At 33.3% G+C, this 20,183-nt stretch overlaps 1 protein-coding gene across 20 annotated transcripts in view; it reads right to left on the bottom strand.

Annotated features, from left to right (window-relative positions):
• LMO7 (LIM domain 7) overlaps nt 1-20,183 on the bottom strand; it is a 252,717-nt gene that overhangs the window by 46,488 nt on the left and 186,046 nt on the right. For 6 of the 20 annotated variants that reach the window (XM_074191825.1, XM_074191831.1, XM_074191824.1 and 3 more), the window contains 10 exons: nt 20,097-20,127; nt 18,891-19,004; nt 16,797-16,995; nt 12,542-12,794; nt 11,889-12,095; nt 10,874-11,173; nt 10,323-10,523; nt 7,955-8,674; nt 6,863-6,892; nt 1,577-1,694 (listed from right to left, as the gene is read on the bottom strand). In XM_074191825.1, the coding sequence (XP_074047926.1) occupies nt 1,577-1,694; nt 6,863-6,892; nt 7,955-8,674; nt 10,323-10,523; nt 10,874-11,173; nt 11,889-12,095; nt 12,542-12,794; nt 16,797-16,995; nt 18,891-19,004; nt 20,097-20,127 (2,173 nt within the window). Of the gene's footprint in view, nt 1-1,576; nt 1,695-6,862; nt 6,893-7,954; nt 8,675-10,322; nt 10,524-10,873; nt 11,174-11,888; nt 12,096-12,541; nt 12,795-16,796; nt 16,996-18,890; nt 19,005-20,096; nt 20,128-20,183 lie in introns of those variants that run through there. The other 14 variants (XM_074191832.1, XM_074191833.1, XM_074191841.1 and 11 more) reach the window with 7 other exon arrangements.

Below are 20,183 nucleotides of genomic sequence, written 5' to 3'. Positions count from 1 at the left end.
TATCATAGGAACCAGCAAATATGACAGAGTCCTAAAAGGGGGCCATTGTAACCCATCACCCTGAGCATTATGTCAGGTTTGAGCCTTAATGGTTCAAGCAAGCTAGTTTGATTACTTAGGGATGTCAAATATTCTTAGGAGGATTTAACAAATAACTTTATCTTCTGGAGGTTTTCCACATTGAATAATGACAAGGAAAAGCCTTTGGAGGGTCCTATACATCAATCTCCTAATCAATGCAACCCTCAGAATTAAAGAAAGGGTGCTCAATGTATACTAAAGTCAAGTAATTCCTTACACCCAAATACCTCAGAATGAAACATTTCCATTTTAGTGAAATACACTTGAGTTTTAATTTGGCCTAACACTTTATGGGCATGCTCCTGTATCAAGCTACTTCTTATCTTGCCTCCATGCTGATAGCTTACCACAAATTTAGGGAAAGTAAAGCCAAGTCACTGTTTCTTCACAGTGAAGCTTTTTGTCCTCAATGAAACAGAGAACTTAAAAGTTAGAGAATGGGTAGTGTTTAAAAGCAGTGTGGAAAATGCAGACACTTCCACTATTGAAGCATTATTTTCTATGGCTCCTTTAAAGGTTCAGATTAAAACATGGTCAGGTCTCCTCTATCCAAAGAGACTTATCAGCTGGCTACTATCCCATGCTTTGCATCCTTATATTGAACTTGAAAGACCCTAACTTTCACTGTATTCAAATATTCCATTTCTTGTCTCCAAATGACATTCCTAAACCAAACAATTCTCAAAGATTATCCTTTTCAAAATCTCAAATGTAAACCACCCCCTAGGATTGAGGCTAAATACTATTTCAGCAACTGTTGACATTTGTAATTTCTTTGAATTTCAAAACGTTTAAAAGTTGATTTGACTGCTCAGATCTTTGTCCCTTTTGACTTTATGAACCCCTATAATGTTTCATTTATAACAGTTCAGTAGCTGCCAACACTTTATCCTGAGTCTTCTTCTAATGTATATAAACCTCTTCTGAAACTTTTAAGAACTATATAAATTCAACCAAGTATTATTATTCTGTAAATATACATTGAGCAAGGTAATTTCTTTCTATGAGTTTAGCTAACTTGTGTATCCAACCAACAACTATAAATAAATGCTTATTGACTGAATAAAGAGTGGAAAACATATATTTATTTATTTATAGTATAAAATAGAGTATGATAAATTTTAAAGGAGAGGTACTAAGTGTTGTAGTAATTCAGAATTAGGGAAAAATCATTCCTATCAGATAAGAGAAGAGTTCATAAAAACCAACCTTTTGAACCTCAACCTTCCTTCCTGTTAAGAAATAATTTTACCATGTCCCTACATATGGATATACAGATATCTTTACACTTAAAGGATTAGAATTTTGAGGACATTATTAGAAAAGAAAGGCATTCTCATAATTCATATTGAATTATAGAATTAAAAATACCCCAAAATCTTATAAGAGAAGTACTAGCAAACCAACCATTAAATAAGACTGTATTGCAAAAGAAGGGTGATGGTTGACTACAGACTGATCTATGACACCCCCTCTCTTGAGAATAAGTACATACATCCTGCCACTGCTGATCTTGTTCTTGCAGCTGTGATTTCATTTTCTGCATTTCTTCATAGCGCAGTTGGCGAATATTTTGTACATCATCTGCAGTAATATCACTCAAGGATTTGCTCCTGCAACAAAAAGTTCTGGGATTACCAAATTTTCACACTATTAAATGCAAAATAATAAGAAGCAGAAGACAGGACATGTACTTGGAATTTCCATCTAAATTTTTATTTCAGCATTTTTTGGAATTTTATGAAGATAATTTCATAATACTATTATGATGACAATGTTTTTCTAAAAATAGGAAACTAGAGCATAAAAATAAATATAAATGTGAAATGTCTTGCTAAAAAATACTGAGTTCACCCTGAAAATGATTAGCCTATAATTCAACAACAAAATGTCAGTAATCATATTATTTATATACCTAGGTTAAATAATTAAAATGAAAATATTAAATATAGCTACAATTACATTAGTTACAATCTAACTATATCTATTCCCCAATAGCAAGAGTTATTTTTTTAGAATGTGACTCACATTCTAGTCTCATGAATATTTAAAATTATTATTTGATACTCCTCATATTGTATAAGATTCTGGAGGGACAGGAGTGAGCTAGGGACCACACTCATCAATCTTTTGAAAATTATTTCTCCACATTCCCCTTTGATTTTTTTAAATCACTTTTTTTTATTCTGGATCACTTATAAGTTTTTGACATAACTAACCACTTCATGAACCTTGACACACTTGGTTTCTATGAACTCTTCTCTTATCTGACATGACTGATTTTTCCCTAATTCTGAATTCCCATAACACTTAGTGCCTCTCCTTTGGAATTTATCATACTCTATTTTGTACTATAAATAAATGTGTATTTTCTTTACTCAGTCAATAAACTTTATTAAGTGCCTACTATAGGTCTCTACAAAAAACTATGCTAAGTTCTAGGGAAGTTTAAAAAAAAGAAAGCACAGTCTCTATTCTTGCAAAAATAATATATATATATATATATATATATATATATATATATATATATATATATATATATATATATGGGACTGACTGGAAATAATAGAAGGAACTACTTGAATTAAGAGGGGAGGGTCAATGTCCTTCAATTGGGGAATGGTTTAGCAAACTGTGGTATATGTATGTCATGGAACACTATTGTTCTAGTAGAAACCAGGAGGGACGGGATTTCAGGGAAACCTGGAGGGATTTGCATAAACTGATGCTGAGTGAGATGAGCAGAACCAGAAAAACACTGTACACCCTAACAGCAACATGGGAGTGATGTTCAACCTTGAAGGACGTGCTCATTCCATCAGCACAACAATTGGGAACAATTTTGGGCTGTCTGCAAAGGAGAGTACTATCTGTATCCAGATAAGGAGCTGTGGAGTTTGAATAAAGTACAAGGACTATTCCCTTTAATTCAGAAAAAAAAACCCAGATGTCTTATGGTTTGATCTGGTTACCTCTGAGAACTCCGTTCTCTTTAAGGATATGATTTCTCTCTCATCACACCCAATTTGGATCGAGGTACAACATGGAAACAAAGTAAAGACTGAGGGAGTGCTATCTGTGGGGTGGGGGTGGGGGGAGGGAAGCAAGATTGGGGGAAAACTGTAAAACTCAAATAATACCTTTAATAAAAATTAAAAAAAAAAGAGGGGAGGGTCAAAACAAAGTCTTGAGTTATTAGGAAGAATTTTAGCTAGGGTTTAAAATGATTCAGGAAGGCCAGAATGTAGAGTCAAGGAGGGAGAGAATTTAAGCCATAGGGAATAGCCAATAAAAATGCACATAGCTGGGAGGTGAGATTGTCTCATTCAAAGATCAATAAGGAAGCCAGTGACACCTGACTTGACTATGAGGGAAAATGTACTATAACCAGAGAAACACTTGAAAAGTGTTTCAGGGAATCTGGACCAGTACAAAATTTATCCTGGGTCAGCTTGAGTCAAGTCAATCCTGGGATGTCACTATTCCAGAAAGGACCTTGCATCTAGTTGGCCTCCTCTAAAGTAGAAGGGAAGTCTATGTAATAAAACTTTAGACCACAAAAAGAGTAAAAAAAAAAAAACAAATAAAAAGGAAGAAAATATGAACTCAGACATCCTAAAATAATCTGAATTTCTTCCTCACCTTGTAATAGCTTTAACTATTTACTACTACTAGACCTCTAAATTCTCTGAGGAAATGGATAACATTGTTAGTTTGATTAGCTATGAATCTATTTTTTCCTAAATAAAATTCCATGAAGCTCTTAGATTCAAAAACTATAAATAAGAAATTATTTAAAGGAAGAAAATGACCTAAAATCCACTGTCAGAAGTTTCCTAAGTTCTAAGTCAGTCCTTTACAACAAACTGAATGAACTTTGCACCATAAATTAGAGCATCTATTCCTTTAACTAGAGTCGGCCATGGATAAAACAGGCCTTATGAATCTGAAATTGTACCTCCCTTCTGACCTCTCACTACATTCCTGCTAGCTAGCTTTGGGATTCACTTGGGCAGATGTCAATATAGCTTGCCAAATACTGTTCAGTGGCTCTGTAATTACTCCAAAAAGAGGTCAGGAAAAGAGAAGAATTTTCATCAGTAAGATTTGGGTTCCAACCTCTAAAACCACAAGGTTAGAATATGAACCCACAACTCCTATAAATGGGAAAACTGCCTATCTGTACTTCTCTCCAGATGCAGCTCAAACCTACTTCATTTCTATTTGGAGAGGAGTTTTTTTTTTTTCTCCTATGGCTTCACCTTGTGTCACTTCACTTAAGTCAACGAAAAAAAACCTTTTGACTAAAAATACGTTAGTTGAACATATATGGAGGTTGATTATTTTCAATTAAAACTCTACCTTTAATTAGTTTTTAATTCCCTATTGGGATTGGCAACAGATTCTATGGTTTCCATCACATGCTATAAAATTACTTCCGTACATCCTTATACTCATATCAAATTTTGATCACTAGAGACTTCTGCCAACAACCATTAAATAAGTACTGGTTTTTGAATTTCATAAAACCACACCAAAATCCATGCAACATAAAAGCATGCACATGTGAAAAACCTCCCACACACAATGCATCCTGCTAGACAAGCCAAAACAACTCACAAATGTTAATAGCTTAACAAAAGCAAGCCAGAAATTACAAAGTCAAGACTTTGATAGGTAGAATGCACTGCTTTCCCTTTTAACATAACATCTGCCAAAGAGACAATGTTAATGACATTTCCATAAGTAGTACTTTGCAGTAAGACAGAACGATGAGCAATAGTAGGTTTTGAAGTATTACAAGCTTCACTAAAAACACTGCACAGAAAAATAAGAATATAAAGCAAGCGCTACATTAAAAGCCTAAACTCCATCTAATTTCTATTTATAATCTGTGTAGACTTTGATTTTTAATTACAGTAAAACTATTGTCAGAACATGTAACATTCCATGTTCCTGTAAAACCTTTGATACTATGATGCACTAGGACATTTCTGAAAACTGCTATCAGTGTCAGAATCTTGAAATGCAATTACAGAAAATATTAATGCTATTAAATAAAACTACAGATACCAAATGGTAGCATTCATATTTCTCAATTTAAGTCTCAGTTCGATTAAGACATTTGAGCCAAATAGAAAGACCAGAAAGTGTAGCTTTTCAAATAGCCATGAATGTTTGTACTCTTGTGCATGTTATGTTTCAACTGTTACTTTTTTTTTAAATTACTTTACTAGCATATCTAAAATTTACATTTTTAAGACTTCCTTTATATGACAAGGAATTTTGAAAAAAATATTAAATTCTAATAGATTAAGTTTCAAGCAAGTTCTTGAAACAAGTTAAAATAGTTCCTCACAGTAAATTGTAAACATGAAAGATTAACTATGATTCATGGAGTTTCTTTTGATTGCAAATGAAGTATAAAAGAGAATATTGCTGAAATGATTTTTAACTGTCAATGGATATATCTTTGCTTATAAAGGACTTGCCTAATGACTCATATTTAAAAACCTTTCATACCTAGAAACTGGCATATTAATTTATTAAATATTAACTTTTCAATTATTTTCTATATTTTCAATTTACTTGAAATAACAGACTTTTAAGGACACCTAAGTTCCAGAAGTCAAATATGGTACAAGCAAGAAGAATTAAGTGTAAAAAATATAATATTTTTAAAATGTATTTTAGATAAAGGCTCAAAAAAATTATTGAAATATATCTTTGGTGGGTTTTTTCAGGTTTTGTACTTCTTTTTTGATTTAAAAATATATAATAGTTATTCTATATATTAATTATGGAAATGTAAATGAGTTAAAGATACCTACCTTGTATGTTGTGTTCATGAATTACATGATAAAGGTGAATTATTCTTTTGTGATATCTGTAGTTAATTCAGATTTATAGTCACAATGGAAGAACAATGGCTAAAGTATTTTTTTCAAATCACAGGAATTTTACTAAATTTATTTTGTTGATAGATTACTATTACATATATTTAATGATTAGTTATGATCAGAATTCTTTAAACGTTTCAAAATACAGTGAATAAAGAATGTAATTTATCCCTTACACAGCCTTGAAACTTCTTGTGATTAGCTATAAGGGACTCTAGAACATTGTGGATGAGCCAATGTAATCACTTATTACCAGATAAATGATTTTCAATCATCACTGTAAGAAAATTATCTCTTAAGTGCATGTACCACTGGGTAAGGGGACCACCAGGCAATTTGTAGGCCCAAGGTAATGATAATTCTTTAAAATATGAATAATAATTCCCTTTAAGATAATCTAACCTCAAAAGAAATTGAGCCTACACTAATAAATGTTGACATTCCTTGTTCAAGTATTAAGATTTCATTCAGAAAAGAGACTATACTGTGGATTTTAACAAAACATTAGGAAATTATTAAAACTTAAGTTTTCACATGTGCTCTTTTGGCTATTCAGTAATGAGAATATCATTTTATTTCTTATTAAATATTTCTGTCACTTTAAACTACCTCTATATTCAAAAATTTTAGGGGGAAAGTCAGGAGTTAACTTTTAAATATCTAACATTATTATCTAGAATGTAGTGCTTTAGGAACTAGATAATAACTTGAACATAGGGCTAAACTTTAAAATCCTACCATATAAAACATTTTAAAGCCTCATGCATGCTTGATACACTGCATCCCAGTTTAGTCTTAATAAACATGCAGCATCAGTCAAAAGTTATTAGAAGAGGATGAAAACTGTAGAAAAGTTTTCCATTATTTCCCACAAAACTTACCCATTCTCATCTGAAATCTTTTGAAAGAGTCTAAGAAACCAGAAAATCAAAAGTTAAAAGTGTCATTAATTATTTTTCTGGTTGTGTTAGTTCTTCAATGTTGAAATTTGTATGTACAATTCTACTAGAGATGGACAAATATTAAACAGTGAAAGAATTTTACTTATATATTTACCCATATCACAGCCAACATTATTTAAATAATTCCTAAAATCTGATGAAATTCAGACAAAATCTTTTAGATTTCTTGAATTGTACCTAAATCAGCAATCCTTATATTTAGGACATTTGAAAATCATATACAACTGAGTTGCAATTCTAATTAACTAAGTTAATTGAAATAAATCTCATCTAATTTGTCCACCTCTAATTCAACACCCAAAATACAAACCACTTAACACATAAATGCAGACGCTATCATTTCAAAAATGGCCATCATTACATACACATGAAGTTCAAGTGACTTAGAATTTCCGTTGCTGAAAAACTAATAAAATTCATGCATTTTTACATTCATCAAAGTTTGCATTTAACCTTGTTAAGCCTCAAGTCAAAAGCAAAAATGTTTCACATAACTGAAAAATCTGAGACAAAATCAAAATTAAGGGAAACAAAATTTGCAATGCCATATTTCTGGGGAAAACTTTTAAATCAAAATTATATACAATCCCATGTTCCCTATCACATAATTTCAAACAGAACATATCCAGATGTTTACAAAATACCTGGACAGAAATAATAAGAGCTTATAAAAATCTCAGACTATAATGGAGAACTGTGTTTTTGCTTAGGGTTACATGCAAATTTCATAATTTTTTGAATTCAGGATATACATTCTTAACAGAACCTGAGAAGGTATATTTAATGAATGAAGTGATATTGTAATTTTGAAGGGAAACAAGGAGTACAAATATGGTATTGCACTATTTTTTCTGCCAGACAAGAGTAATTTTATCAAAGCAAAATGAAACTAATTTTCTCAAATTTGCACATAGCATGCATTGTTTAGCAACACGTACTGTTGCCCTCTTTCACAAGAATTAGACAGGACAATCAACTAAATGAACAAGTCTTGCAGAAACACACTCTGACCTCTCAACCATCTGTCGTTTCTTGTGCCTAACTTTGCTGGCCACTCGGATAGCCTCCCATTTTTTAAAGTCTTCTTCACTGCATGGACCAGGAGTGAAACTGATGGATGGTCCAGTTGATCCTAGCTTCCAGGACTCAATCTTACGAGTCAACATATCATCCTTCTTTTGACAAGAAGATGGAACTAATACTCTACAACTATTATTTTTTTCTTTTGATGGGGATGTCCTTTCAAGTACACAGATAAATCTGGCTCGGATTTCTGGAGGGAGAGTCCAAGGTTCTGGAAAGGGGATTGGGTGGTATTTATCTGGAGCTCCTGATAAAGGCACATCCTTCTTCTGTGTTGGAATTCTGCGAACAATCATGTCATCTTTTTCTAAATCTGGAAGTACAGGTTCACCTTCTCTCTGTTGCAGAATTATATCTCGCTCAATGAAATCCTCAGGAACAGAGAATCTTCTAAAATCTTCGAAAGCTTGAAGAACAGCAGGATTAGCATGGAAGGCCCCAGTCTTCCTTACAAAGTAATCATCATTTTCTAAGTCAGGATCCAATATTCCATTCTCAGTATCATCTCTTCTGTAACCCGGGGCATAAAAGACATTTCTTCGGCATGTTATGATCCTTGGACCAGATGTGGGATCAAGTTTGGTCTTTGTTTCAGAAGACAAGATGTCATCAGAATATGTTTGTAAGGCCTGAAGTAATAAAAACTGACTGAAGCATATAAAAGAAAAGGAAGGTAGAATCTTAGAAACTATTTTAAAAGGCAACTAAATTAGAGACAAACTAAACAGTATATGTAAATGTTTTTAGGTGCTAAGGCAAAGAGCTTACTCTATTTGGAATGTAAAACCTACTGTATCTTGGCTTTGCTAATATTGCACTATCTTGCCTAAAAAAAATAAAAATAAAAAACTAACTCAACTAACTAAAATGAGCCCGATAGAGGAAATCAGAGTCACCAAAGGATGGGAATGAGTTGATTTCTCTGTTGAAAAGCAAGTTTTTTGCATTAGTTTAGTTTACTAAATATCATCTTTACACCAACTGACTATACTAATGAGGCAGGAGGATCTTAGATCTACAGTTCAAAGGGATCTAAGATTGTTTGCTCCAGTGTTCTCATTATATAGGTGAGGTGTCTGAGCACAGAGAGCTTGAGCAACTTACCTAAAGTCACATAGTAAATAGTAAGGTCATGAACCCAAGCTCCTATGATTCAAATTCTGAACCATTTTAACTATGCTATGTTTCCTAAATTGATTTAATAAGAAAAAAGAATAGTGAGGGACTACCATATTTGAGAGACATACATTTAATACAATAAACATGTAGTCTGTGAAACATACAAAATAAAAATACACAGACACAGAAGAACAATGCACTTTTATTCTTCTTCCTTCTGTTCATCCCATCAGGTTTGCACTCAAATTTTTTCCAAACCCTTTCATTGCTACTCCTAGTATAAAATAAAATTGATGCTAACAAATAGTGCAAGGCCGTATTTCAGGGGAAATTTTTTAAATCAAAAGTGCATCTGCTCTTATATTTTCTAATATATAATTACAAGGAAAATATAGAATCCCAAGCTACCTTTAAAATGTCTAATCATTGAACATAGAAAAAAGATTATAAATTTATCCACTGATTGCTTTCACATGTTTTTAGGTTATAATCGAAAGATGGCCTGGCAGAGTGGATAAAGGGATCCTAAGAAACAGAAAGCCCTAGGTCCAAGATCTACCTCTGACATATACTACCTATATGCCACTGGAAAGTATTTTTATTCTTAATATAATTCAAGAAACTTATTCTAATTTCTTATGCTTTATGAAGTATTAAGTTATAGATGAGTTGCTGATCTGTATTGATGGAAGAAATTTCCACCCACAGAGTTCCTCTTAAAATCTAGATTTGGATCAGAGAAGAGTTTTTAACTTTAAAAAAAAAAGAAAATATTTGAATCTGTTGTTTTTTTTAATGACTGGAAAGGGCTTAGCAAAATATTTTTCCTCCAATGTACATTCATGCAACTAAAAAAGCAAAAGTTTCTAAATATTTATTTTTTAAAATGCAAATGAAATTGTTATGCCAGAAGTATGTTGTTCCCTACTTTTAAAAGAGAGAAATTTAGGTTTCTGTGGTTTTTATTAAAATCTATATACAGGTCAAGGTCTTAAGCTTGCCAAAAACCATTTTTTTATTATTTTTTCATATTGAATGCATTCAAGAAATGGCATCTCATGCTTCAGTACAGTAAAAACAGGATTGTCACATCTGCTTGTGTTAGTGCAGCTGCAGAAGCAAGTAGATAATCTAAGATCACTCTTCAGATGGATTAGGCTCATGCAATCATATCAACCTTGGTCTATCAGAAGGATCACTGAGTCTCCTTTCCGTATTTCTGTTCCATGACTTGGGGGCCTGTTTGGTAGCAAGGTCCATCAGGATTGACCGTCTTTGGCAATTGCCATCTGAACCTCTCCCTGTTCTCTCTGCCATACTAAAAGTGGCAGAATTTTGTCCACAGATTGAATTCTCATCTTCAGAGTCTGAAATCCTTCTATTTCATCATGATATAAGAAAGGGGGGGTGGGAAGAAAAATAAGACAGAAGAGACAGAGAAAAATAGGACTACTGAAAATAATATAAAGTCATAACTATTTGTAGAGATTTCTTTTTTCAGGACTCAGGCATTTCTTAAATTTATCCACTAAATACCTATTTCAAATTTTATATCTTCCAAAATACCTCAAAAATTTAAAGTGCTGATGTGACTTGACCAGAAATAGTATGGAGAAGCTTGCCTCACCCCCCCACCCACATCTTTCTTTTGTGTACAAAGATATACACAAAAGTAAATGAATCAAGTCAAAAATCTACAAGCTCCAAGAAACATGCATGAAGACAAACCTGAATCCCTGAAACTCCTTATACCATGGCTTGTAAGGAGATGTCTTTTTAATTCTTTTCCAATTTAGATCTTCTGGAGTCCAACTTTTGGGGAGAAACTTATCAAAGTCACTCCCTACAGTGGGCACTACTGGACTTAGTTTGCGCACATAAAGATCATCCTTTACAATGTTTGGGATGCCAGTGGCTTTTTCATCTTCTTCCTCTTCCTCCTCCTCTTCCAAATAGCTAGAGGAATTTGAAGTTTCTTTTATTGTTGACCTGTTTTCCATTTTAGTGTCCCATTTCCTTCTCTGTTTACTGTTCAAAACATCCAACCAGTTAAGATATTTTATGAGCAATTTGACAAGGAGTACACAAAACACATGCTTTTTGCTTCACAAAGATCACACCACTGTGAACAAAGCAAATTAGTTCTCACTTTCATCACTGCAGTCCCTGAAACAAAGTTAACGCATTATAGATGCATTTTATCATAATCACTGAATAATCATTTGAAACACTGTAGAATAAGTATTTAGTGACTATAAGAAGAAAAAGAGAGAGAGAGAGAGAGAGAGAGAGAGATGAAGGAAGGAAGGAAGGAAGGAAGGAAGGAAGGAAGGAAGGAAGGAAGGAAGGAAGGAAGGAAGGAAGGAAGGAAGGAAGGAGAGAGAAAGTGCACAAGCAAATTAGAGGGAGGGAGGAGGAGAAAAAGAAAAAAAGGAGGGGGGAAAAGGAAGGGAGGGAGTAGAAAGGAAGAGAGGGGGAGAAGAGGAAGAGGGAGAGGAAGAAAAAATGAGAGGAAGAAAGGAAAGGAGGTAGAGAAAGAAAGAAGAAAGGAGTAAGAAAAAAGGGAAAGTAGAAAGAGAGAGGAAGGAAGGAAGGACAAAGTAAGAGAAGAAAGTAAGGGAGAAAGTAAGAAGAGAAGGTGAAGGAAAGGGAAGGGAAACAAATGACACTTTGGTGTGGGGGGTACTTTCTGGATTAATTAACAACACAATAGATAATCAGAGCCAATACAAGTCTCTCTGACCTCATCAGTTCCTTGAATCCAGCAGCTAAAGGATCAGTTGTAGAAAGCTTTTGTGAACAAGACTTAGGCAGGCTGGTTTTCCGGATGGAAAGCTGTCTAGATGCCGAGGAACATTCATGTCTCTTTTTCACTCGGAATCTACGGCTGGCTAAATCATCCAAAATTATGTCAGGTAACCTCCTTCGTTCAGTCTCTGAATCTGAACCACTGTTATAGTCACACATCACCATCAGATTTGAAGCTGAATTTCAAAAAACTAAATCCTGCTCTGCTAATTTGATGGGGAGTTAAAATGATTCTTTTCATCTCCACTGAGTTCAATCAAAATAGGAAGAATATGAAGAAAATAACACTGAACGTGAAGACCCCTAAGAACAAGCTGATAAATTGAGAGGTTTACCAGAAGCTCAAGGGTATACATTCAAAAATAGGATCTTGTAATCACATGCTGATATTCTAAATTAGAAGAAAGAAACCTTTCAGATATGAATGACTAAAATAAAACACATTAAAGGGGGAAGGAGTACAGCTAAAACAAATTTCCAAAGAATGTACAAAATCTATTTTTGCTGCCATATTCAAGTATTATATCAAAATAAAATCACAAAATACACTGAATTTTAACATTAGAGATTTAAAATTGACACCAGTACCTTGAGAAAGTTCCATCAGCTTCAGTGTACATAGGACTTGCCCAACTTCTTCTGTTATCTTCATTCTTGTCTGATCTTTTTTTCCTCAATGGTACAGGAACATAGGTTGGCTGTCTACTTTTGTTGGGTAAAAAACGATTAAATGGTAGAGCAGATTTGGGTTCCACAGCTGATATCCTTCGATAGGACATGTCATCCTTGTTATAATCCTGCATTTTGAATGTGAGTTCAGAATCTGTGTCACTCTCACAACCTAAAAAGAAACACATATACAATTTTTTTGCTTCACTCTCCAGATTTTGCATCTAACTGAAACCCACACAGCTTGCTTGCTCTATCTTTCCCTTGGAAACTCAGCACTGCTGATGCTAACTGCTCAGATTATTTTTAGAAATTTGTCATGAAGTTGTGATAAGAACCATTAGGTGGAACTTGCTTTGCATACTGGAGCTACATGCATTACATTCTTTCACTGTACCACATTCTATGCAGAAAACAAAGCACTAATCTCTTGCCAAACCATCTTTATTGTTAGTCTCCTCCTCCTCCTCACAACCCTAACCCCATGGGTAGTTTCCAGAAACCTATTTTGCATGGCAAATTGTGTCATAATCAAGTCATGTCTACTTAAAATAAGTTGCTAAAATAGTTTCCAAGTAATTAAGTAATTTTAACCAAAGCAATGCAAATATATTAAATGTATGCTTGAATGTCTATGTTGGAGAGACACACAGACAAATCTCAACAGATCTTAGATCAGTGTCTAGATGGAAGCCAAGTGTAAGTTATTCACCACTAGTAGCAAGAGAAATTGCTTTGGGAAATTTTATATTATGATGCTAAATCATTTCCACAAAATTTTAAGTGCATCAATTTATATTCTTCTTATTCAAATAAACATAAAACACAATTTCTATCTTTAGAGAGACAAAAGGAAACTTGAGAAAGATGAAGGGGAAAGAGGTTTGAATTTTCCAATCAGAATATACTTGCCCCAACCAATTATTGCTACTGCTATTGATATACTTTCTTCTCTTTTACTACCACTTCACTACACTTTTTTCCCCTTTATCTTGTTAACCACAAAGGCAGCATTGTTGAACAATACCTCCTCAGAGCAATGCATGTTGGCAGAAATGGAAAGACCCACTTGACCAGAAAAGACAGTAACCTGAGGGTCAACAGGGTTAATCTAAGGTTTTGTCCCAAGTGTAAGAGGGCATCTATGGTAGCTAACAGAGTGAGCAGAGACCTAAAAGCAAAATGCTATGATGATGATGATGGGGAAAAGAGGAAACACTAAGCTGTTAGGAAAAAAGGAGATGAAAGTTCTTACATCAATGGTTCCATCAGTGGAGAGCCATTAACTTATTCGGGGGGGGGGGAATTCTTAAAACTATCTTTATAAATCCAATTATATTCTGAAATCCTTTGGAATTTATATTATGCATTTAGAACATTATTCTGAGAGAGAAACCAAAGGTTTCATTCACCAGATTGCCAAAGGGGCCCATGACACCAAAAAAAGATAAAGAATCCCTTTCTTAGAGTTTTGTGACTGAATTGACAAGGAGCTAATATTAAGAACCTCAATTTTCTTGTCTGGTATTGATATTTTTTCCAGAAACATTACACACTAACAATTTTTGTCAAAGTATGTCATTTAATGAAAATTTAGAGCACTCTGAGAACTGAAATTTTGAATTATTTTGTGCTTTTTATTATTATAGAAAAATTTGGTAATAATTTTTTAAACCCAAGTCACTTGTGAATGTCACATTTCCATATTCAAAGTAGGTAGTGCAAATATTTGCATTTTATGGATGAGGAAATGAAAGAGCAGAAAGCTAGCCTTTTTTTCCCCTCAGTGGTGCAGACAACATGGGCTGGCTGTCTACTTTTCTTGGGTCCCTTCACATCACTTGGTAGGAGATGTATACAGCATAAACTACATGAAGGTGAACAGGAAATCTGGAATCAGATGTACAGATCCCCAAACCTGCTTGATTTCAAATGTACTATTCTTTATAGCATATAGTCTGATTAAAAAAAATGCTTGTCAAAAATGGAAATATCACCAAAAACAAAAACTCTATAGGAAAAAAATACATATAATTTAAAATTAGTACATTGACTTTATTTTTAGGTATATTAAGGAAGTACTTAATGATGACCAACTTATTATTCTAACTTCATAAATATCAAGTGTTTTGTAATAATTAATTCCCCAAACGAAACATTTTATTTCATTGGCTATACACCAAAGCCATCACTCTATGAATACTCTCAGTATTCTCTTCTCCCAAAATTATGAAGATAGGAGAAAGCTACAGTTCCAATTCAATTGTTTACCCCCATCAAAAAAAAATTTTTAGAGCCTATAAGTCTTTGCACTCTGTTAGGAAGTGGGGTTAAAAATATAAAAATAAATAATTATAGCCTCAAGCTCACAATTTTACAGAGAGAATAATAAAGAAAAAGTGATAAATGCAGAGAAAAAATCCATATAAGTTATGAAAACTGTCAAGTAGGAATAATTGGGAAAGAAAGTTTTATGAGGAGATGGTTATTGCATTGAGCCTGAATTAAAAGAATTTCAATAAGTGAGGGTGAAAGAGGAAAATGGGCTTGAGATAAAGGGGTCAGAATAAGCAAATGTATAAAAATGAGAGAGCAGAGAACAAAAAGATGCACAATAAGTCAAATGCTCTAGCTAAAATAATAGCACACATAAAATGGCAAGTCTAAAGTAAAGCTGAAAATATAGTTGGGAATTGTTTTTAAATAACCTTGTATGCCAAGATAAGGATTTTAAGCAATTCAGTAGATAACGGGGAGTCATTGAATACTTTTGAGTATAGAAATGAATTCTAAAATAGAGGCTTGGCAGCATGTTCTAGTACTACTTTTGAATTTTCTAATACATTTCTCTTTCATCTTCTCATTATGGTTCCTTGACTCACTCACACTCTCTCTTTCTCTCTCTCTCTCTCTTTCAATAGATATAGATAGATATACACACACACATATATATGAGGATATATATATATGTGTGTGTATGTGTATATACATGTATGATAGAAATACAAATGTATATACATATATATGTGTGTGTGTGTATACACACACACACACACACACACACACACACACACATAAATTTATTATGAAACAATCCAAAGAACTTGAAACACATACTACATATTTCAAATTTTTTGGACAATTTAATAATAAAAGTTACAAATTTCAATCACTATTTCTCCATTAATGGTTTAATTACTTATGTGAATTGTGTATTAAAACATTATGTCAAATAAAATGCAGGATCTTATGAAGAGATATTATCACATAACTTGAGAATAAACTAACTGCAACTTACACCAGAAATAATGATGAAAGTTATCTCATGGATCTATTTTTAAAAGGGAACATATTTGATTGTTTAGTGACTTTTTACAACAAATGTAATAAATGGTAGTTTATTTTGAAAAATTTAAATGTTCAAGAATAACAATTTTCATCTTGATATGAATTAAGCAAAGGGATAAACACCCTACTGTCACAGTCTGACTCACAATTCCAATTTAGTAGCTGTTTCCTGTTGAAGAAGTAGAGGAATTTTCCAGGAAGGAATATTCCTTGCCTGAAATTACAGTCAGGATAAATGTCAGTCAGGAACAATCCAAAGATTTAAAGTCAAAAATACTTGACATAACTTGAGATAAATGACATGAGATAAAGAAATGTACCTTTCTCCCTTCTTTAAAGACCTTGAGACCAACAGATATCAAATGTTGTATTGAAAGTGCCATTGCGTTATTGGTTTTGTCGAACTATATTTTTTTTTTGTCCTTTTATATGGCTTTTTTACAAGGGAAGCTTCTCTGAGTATGTGGGGGGGGGACACTTTCAGAAATGAGTAAGATGAAAAATCAAGACATCAATAATGCTTTTATTTTGTTTAAAAGTGACATCACACTATAATAGTAGCCACAAAGTGATTTTCTAACAGGCATCCATATTTTTGCCACCAATTTTTTAAGAAATTCCAGAAATATAGATTTGAAGAGAAGAGGATAAAATAATAGGAGAGGAAGAAAATAGCAGCATTGCTTCATGATGACACAACTGCTTGTTGATCCTAAACTGTTCTAGTTTTATTCACCCCAAAACTTGTCCCCTGCCATGTCCCCTCCAACAACAACAAAACATCTAGGGAAAAACATATCAGTTAAGTAACTTAAAAAAATGTTACCTTCACTGCCCCCTTTCAGAGTTAAATCTGATGAGCAGCTTGTGAATGATCTAGACCCAAAAGAATCCAAGCTATCAAAGGAATCGTCTCTTTTGTGGTAGGCTGAAGGACTAAGAAATTCTCCACGTTCAGTATACCAAATATCTCCGTAGCCACTGTCCCTGCCACTTCTTTTCAGACTGCTGGAGTCTTCAAGTGCCTAAAGAATTTTATTTTTTAAATTAACAATAGGTTAGTTTGAGCTTCCAGGAATTTAATCAGCCATTACTAATAATTTTCACTTGCCTATTTCATTCAAAAGGTGCTTGCAGTCAATAGGTATAGCAACACTTTCCGTGTTAGGCCTAAGAGAAACTCTTCTAGACACATTAACTCAAAGGACACATAACTGTTAAAATCAGGTTCTGTTTTAGATTTACATGATTAGTGCCTCTCTGGTAATTAATAGTGCTTAAAAATAATAAAGAGTGGGAAATAATTTTTTAAAAAATTAAATAGAATTACTAAAGCAAGAAACAGGTATTGTTTAGTAGTAAAAGACCCTGATAAAACATCAGAGGACATTGGCTGAAAACCCTGTTCTATCACTTAATGCTGCAACTTGGTGATATAGAGGCTAGCGTGCTAGTCCTAGAATCAGGAGGATCTGAGTTCAAATCCCACCACAGACCCTGGCCAGGTATGACCCTAGCCAAGTGATTTAATCCTGCTTACCTTAGTTTCCTTACTTGTAAAATAAGTAGAGAAGGGCAGACCACTGTAGCATCTTTGCCAAGAAAACCCCAAATGGAGTCATGGAGAGTCAGAGATGACTGAATAACAACAAATTACATAACGTTTCTGCAGTCTTGAAAAAAGTATTTAACTTCTTTTGGTCAAAATTTCTTTTTCTTTTTTATAAATCTTATTTATTTAAAGCAATGCAGTTAAATGACTTGTCCAAGGTCACACAGTTAGGCAATTATTAAGCACCTGAGGCCAAATTGAACTCAGGTCCTCCTGATTCCAGGGTCAGAGTTCTATCCACTGCACCACCTAGCTAACCCTCAAAGTTTCTTTAACAATAAGTTAAAGGAGGGTGGCTAGGTGGTGCAGTAGATGGAGCACAAGCCCTGGAGTCAGCAGGGCCTGAATTCAAATCTTGCTTCAGACACTTAATAATTACCTAGTTATTTGGCCTTGGGCCCCATTGCCTTGGAAAAACCTAAAAAAAACCCCAATAAGTTAAAGTACTCCCTCAAAAAAAAAAGGTGCATGGGATCATAGATTTAGGATAGACAAGGACCATGGAAGTCCTCAAATCCAAACCCCTGGTCTTATAGATGTGCCTTCCCCCAAAATCACAAAGTTTGTAGTATCTGAAGCAGGATTTTAATCTAGGGGGTTAGTCTATATGATATCTAAGGTTCTTTCTATATTTCTAAACCCTCTGAAATGAAGTTGAATGCAAAATTTCACAAACCATTCATTGAAATGTGTCTACAATTGATTGTGTGTAGTAATAACAATAACAACTAAGTTTTTGCAAGGCCAATGGGGTTAAGTGGCTTGCCCAAGGCCACATAACTGAGTAATTATTAAGTGTCTGTGTCTGGATTTGAACCCAGGTACTCCTGACTCCAGGGCCAGTGCTCTATCCACTGCGCCACCTAGCCTCCCCTAACTATTTTAAATAGAAAAAAAGTGTTGTAAATATCACCTAATTACAAATGCTAATATACAATAATGTCTGACATCTAATTATCAGACTTCCAGAAAAGAATTTTGCATAATAGAATACAAATTGATATTACTAATGATTACTATGAATCACAGAATCATGAAACCTTAGAAGTGGGAGAGGAGACCTTAGAAAGCAAATTAAACTAACTTTTTCATTTTATAGATGAGAAAACTGGAGAAATGAAGTGACTTACATCAGTATATTAATGGTACAGCATCCTAATTCCCATTTTGATGACTAAATGATGTGGTTTTTTAACCAACATTCATTTAAATAAAAAGTTATCAGAATAGAAAGATTATATCATAATATATGGTATTTGCTAAATGAGAGATTACTTAAGATAATATTTAAAACAACAGATTCCTTACCTTAGTCAAAGCTTGTCCTAAAAGGTTCTCAAATGCTTTCAGGTTAAGGTAAGGACCGTTATAGTAAGGGTCACTTTGTGCTTTCCTGCCCAGCCAATATAAAGTAATCAAAACCTAAAAAGGAAAAGAATCTCACAGGTTAAAATTATTAGCAAAAATTTAGGATATTTTAACATAGTTGCACATATCATATTGCTTGACATTTTGGGGAGGAGGAGGGGGAGAGAAGGAAAAAATCTGAAATTCAAAATCTTAGAAAAATGAAGGCTGAAAATTATTTTTGCATGTAATTAGTAAAATAGTATTTCCAAAAAAGGATTAGTCAAGTATTTAACTCATTTCTAATCCACATAACATGAAAAAATTGCTGAATTGCTAACTCAGAGTACTTTAAGTGTGAAGAGCAAAATATATAATTTTTTTAATTTAGAAAATAAAATTTTAAAAGTATCAGAAATTTTTGCTATTTTTTAGAAGATGCCCATATCTTGATATACTGTATATTCTGGATGGGGGAAAGGGAGAAGAAGAAGGAATAGTAAGGGTTGGTGATGAATTCTTGCTGAATAAATACACAAAAATAAAGCATAAAATTTTCAGAGCAAAGTAGCAGTATCTAGACACGAGTGAAAACACTTCAATAATTAATCTATAGACTTTTTAATTGTTATTAAAATGTTTAGTGTAAAGAAAATATTTCTAGAAATTCTATCCATTTTGGTTAATAAAATCAAGAGATGTATTATATTAGTTTTACAATAAATAAATAAGCATAAACTCTAATATTACAATGATCCAGAGAGGGTAAAAACAAGTTTGTCAATTTCCTTTCATAATGCTATCCTAAAAATCTGTCTTATAAAATGTGCTTTTTAAATTTCATATAATCAGATTTTCAAATAGTTTTCAAATTACACCATTTAGACATAACACAATACACATTTACCTAAAAAAAAAATTGTACTGCATTCAATCATACTGTCACCATTGCCCCTTCCTATTATAATCCAACTTCTCACTTTCTTATCCAACAAGATTTAGGAAGCACAAGAAATATCTAGAGACAAATACACTTAGAATTTCACAAATGAATGATTTCTAACCCATAAAGGGTCATTGGAAAAGAAACAGAGCTTATTAAATATTTTTGGGCACATGCAGGGGTGATATAATTTGGGTGGAAGGAGAAAGGTAAACATATCTTACATTTTTCACTCTTCTATCAGTCTCTTCTTGCCTGCAAAGAAAAAAACACAAATCTCAATTATATGAAAACTTAAAACTTTTTTTAAA

Source organism: Macrotis lagotis, chromosome 6 (genome assembly GCF_037893015.1).
Source record: "Macrotis lagotis isolate mMagLag1 chromosome 6, bilby.v1.9.chrom.fasta, whole genome shotgun sequence".
Lineage (NCBI taxonomy): Eukaryota > Metazoa > Chordata > Mammalia > Peramelemorphia > Peramelidae > Macrotis > Macrotis lagotis.
Note: the sequence above shows the minus strand (reverse complement) of the source record. Positions and strands in the feature narration are given on the sequence as shown.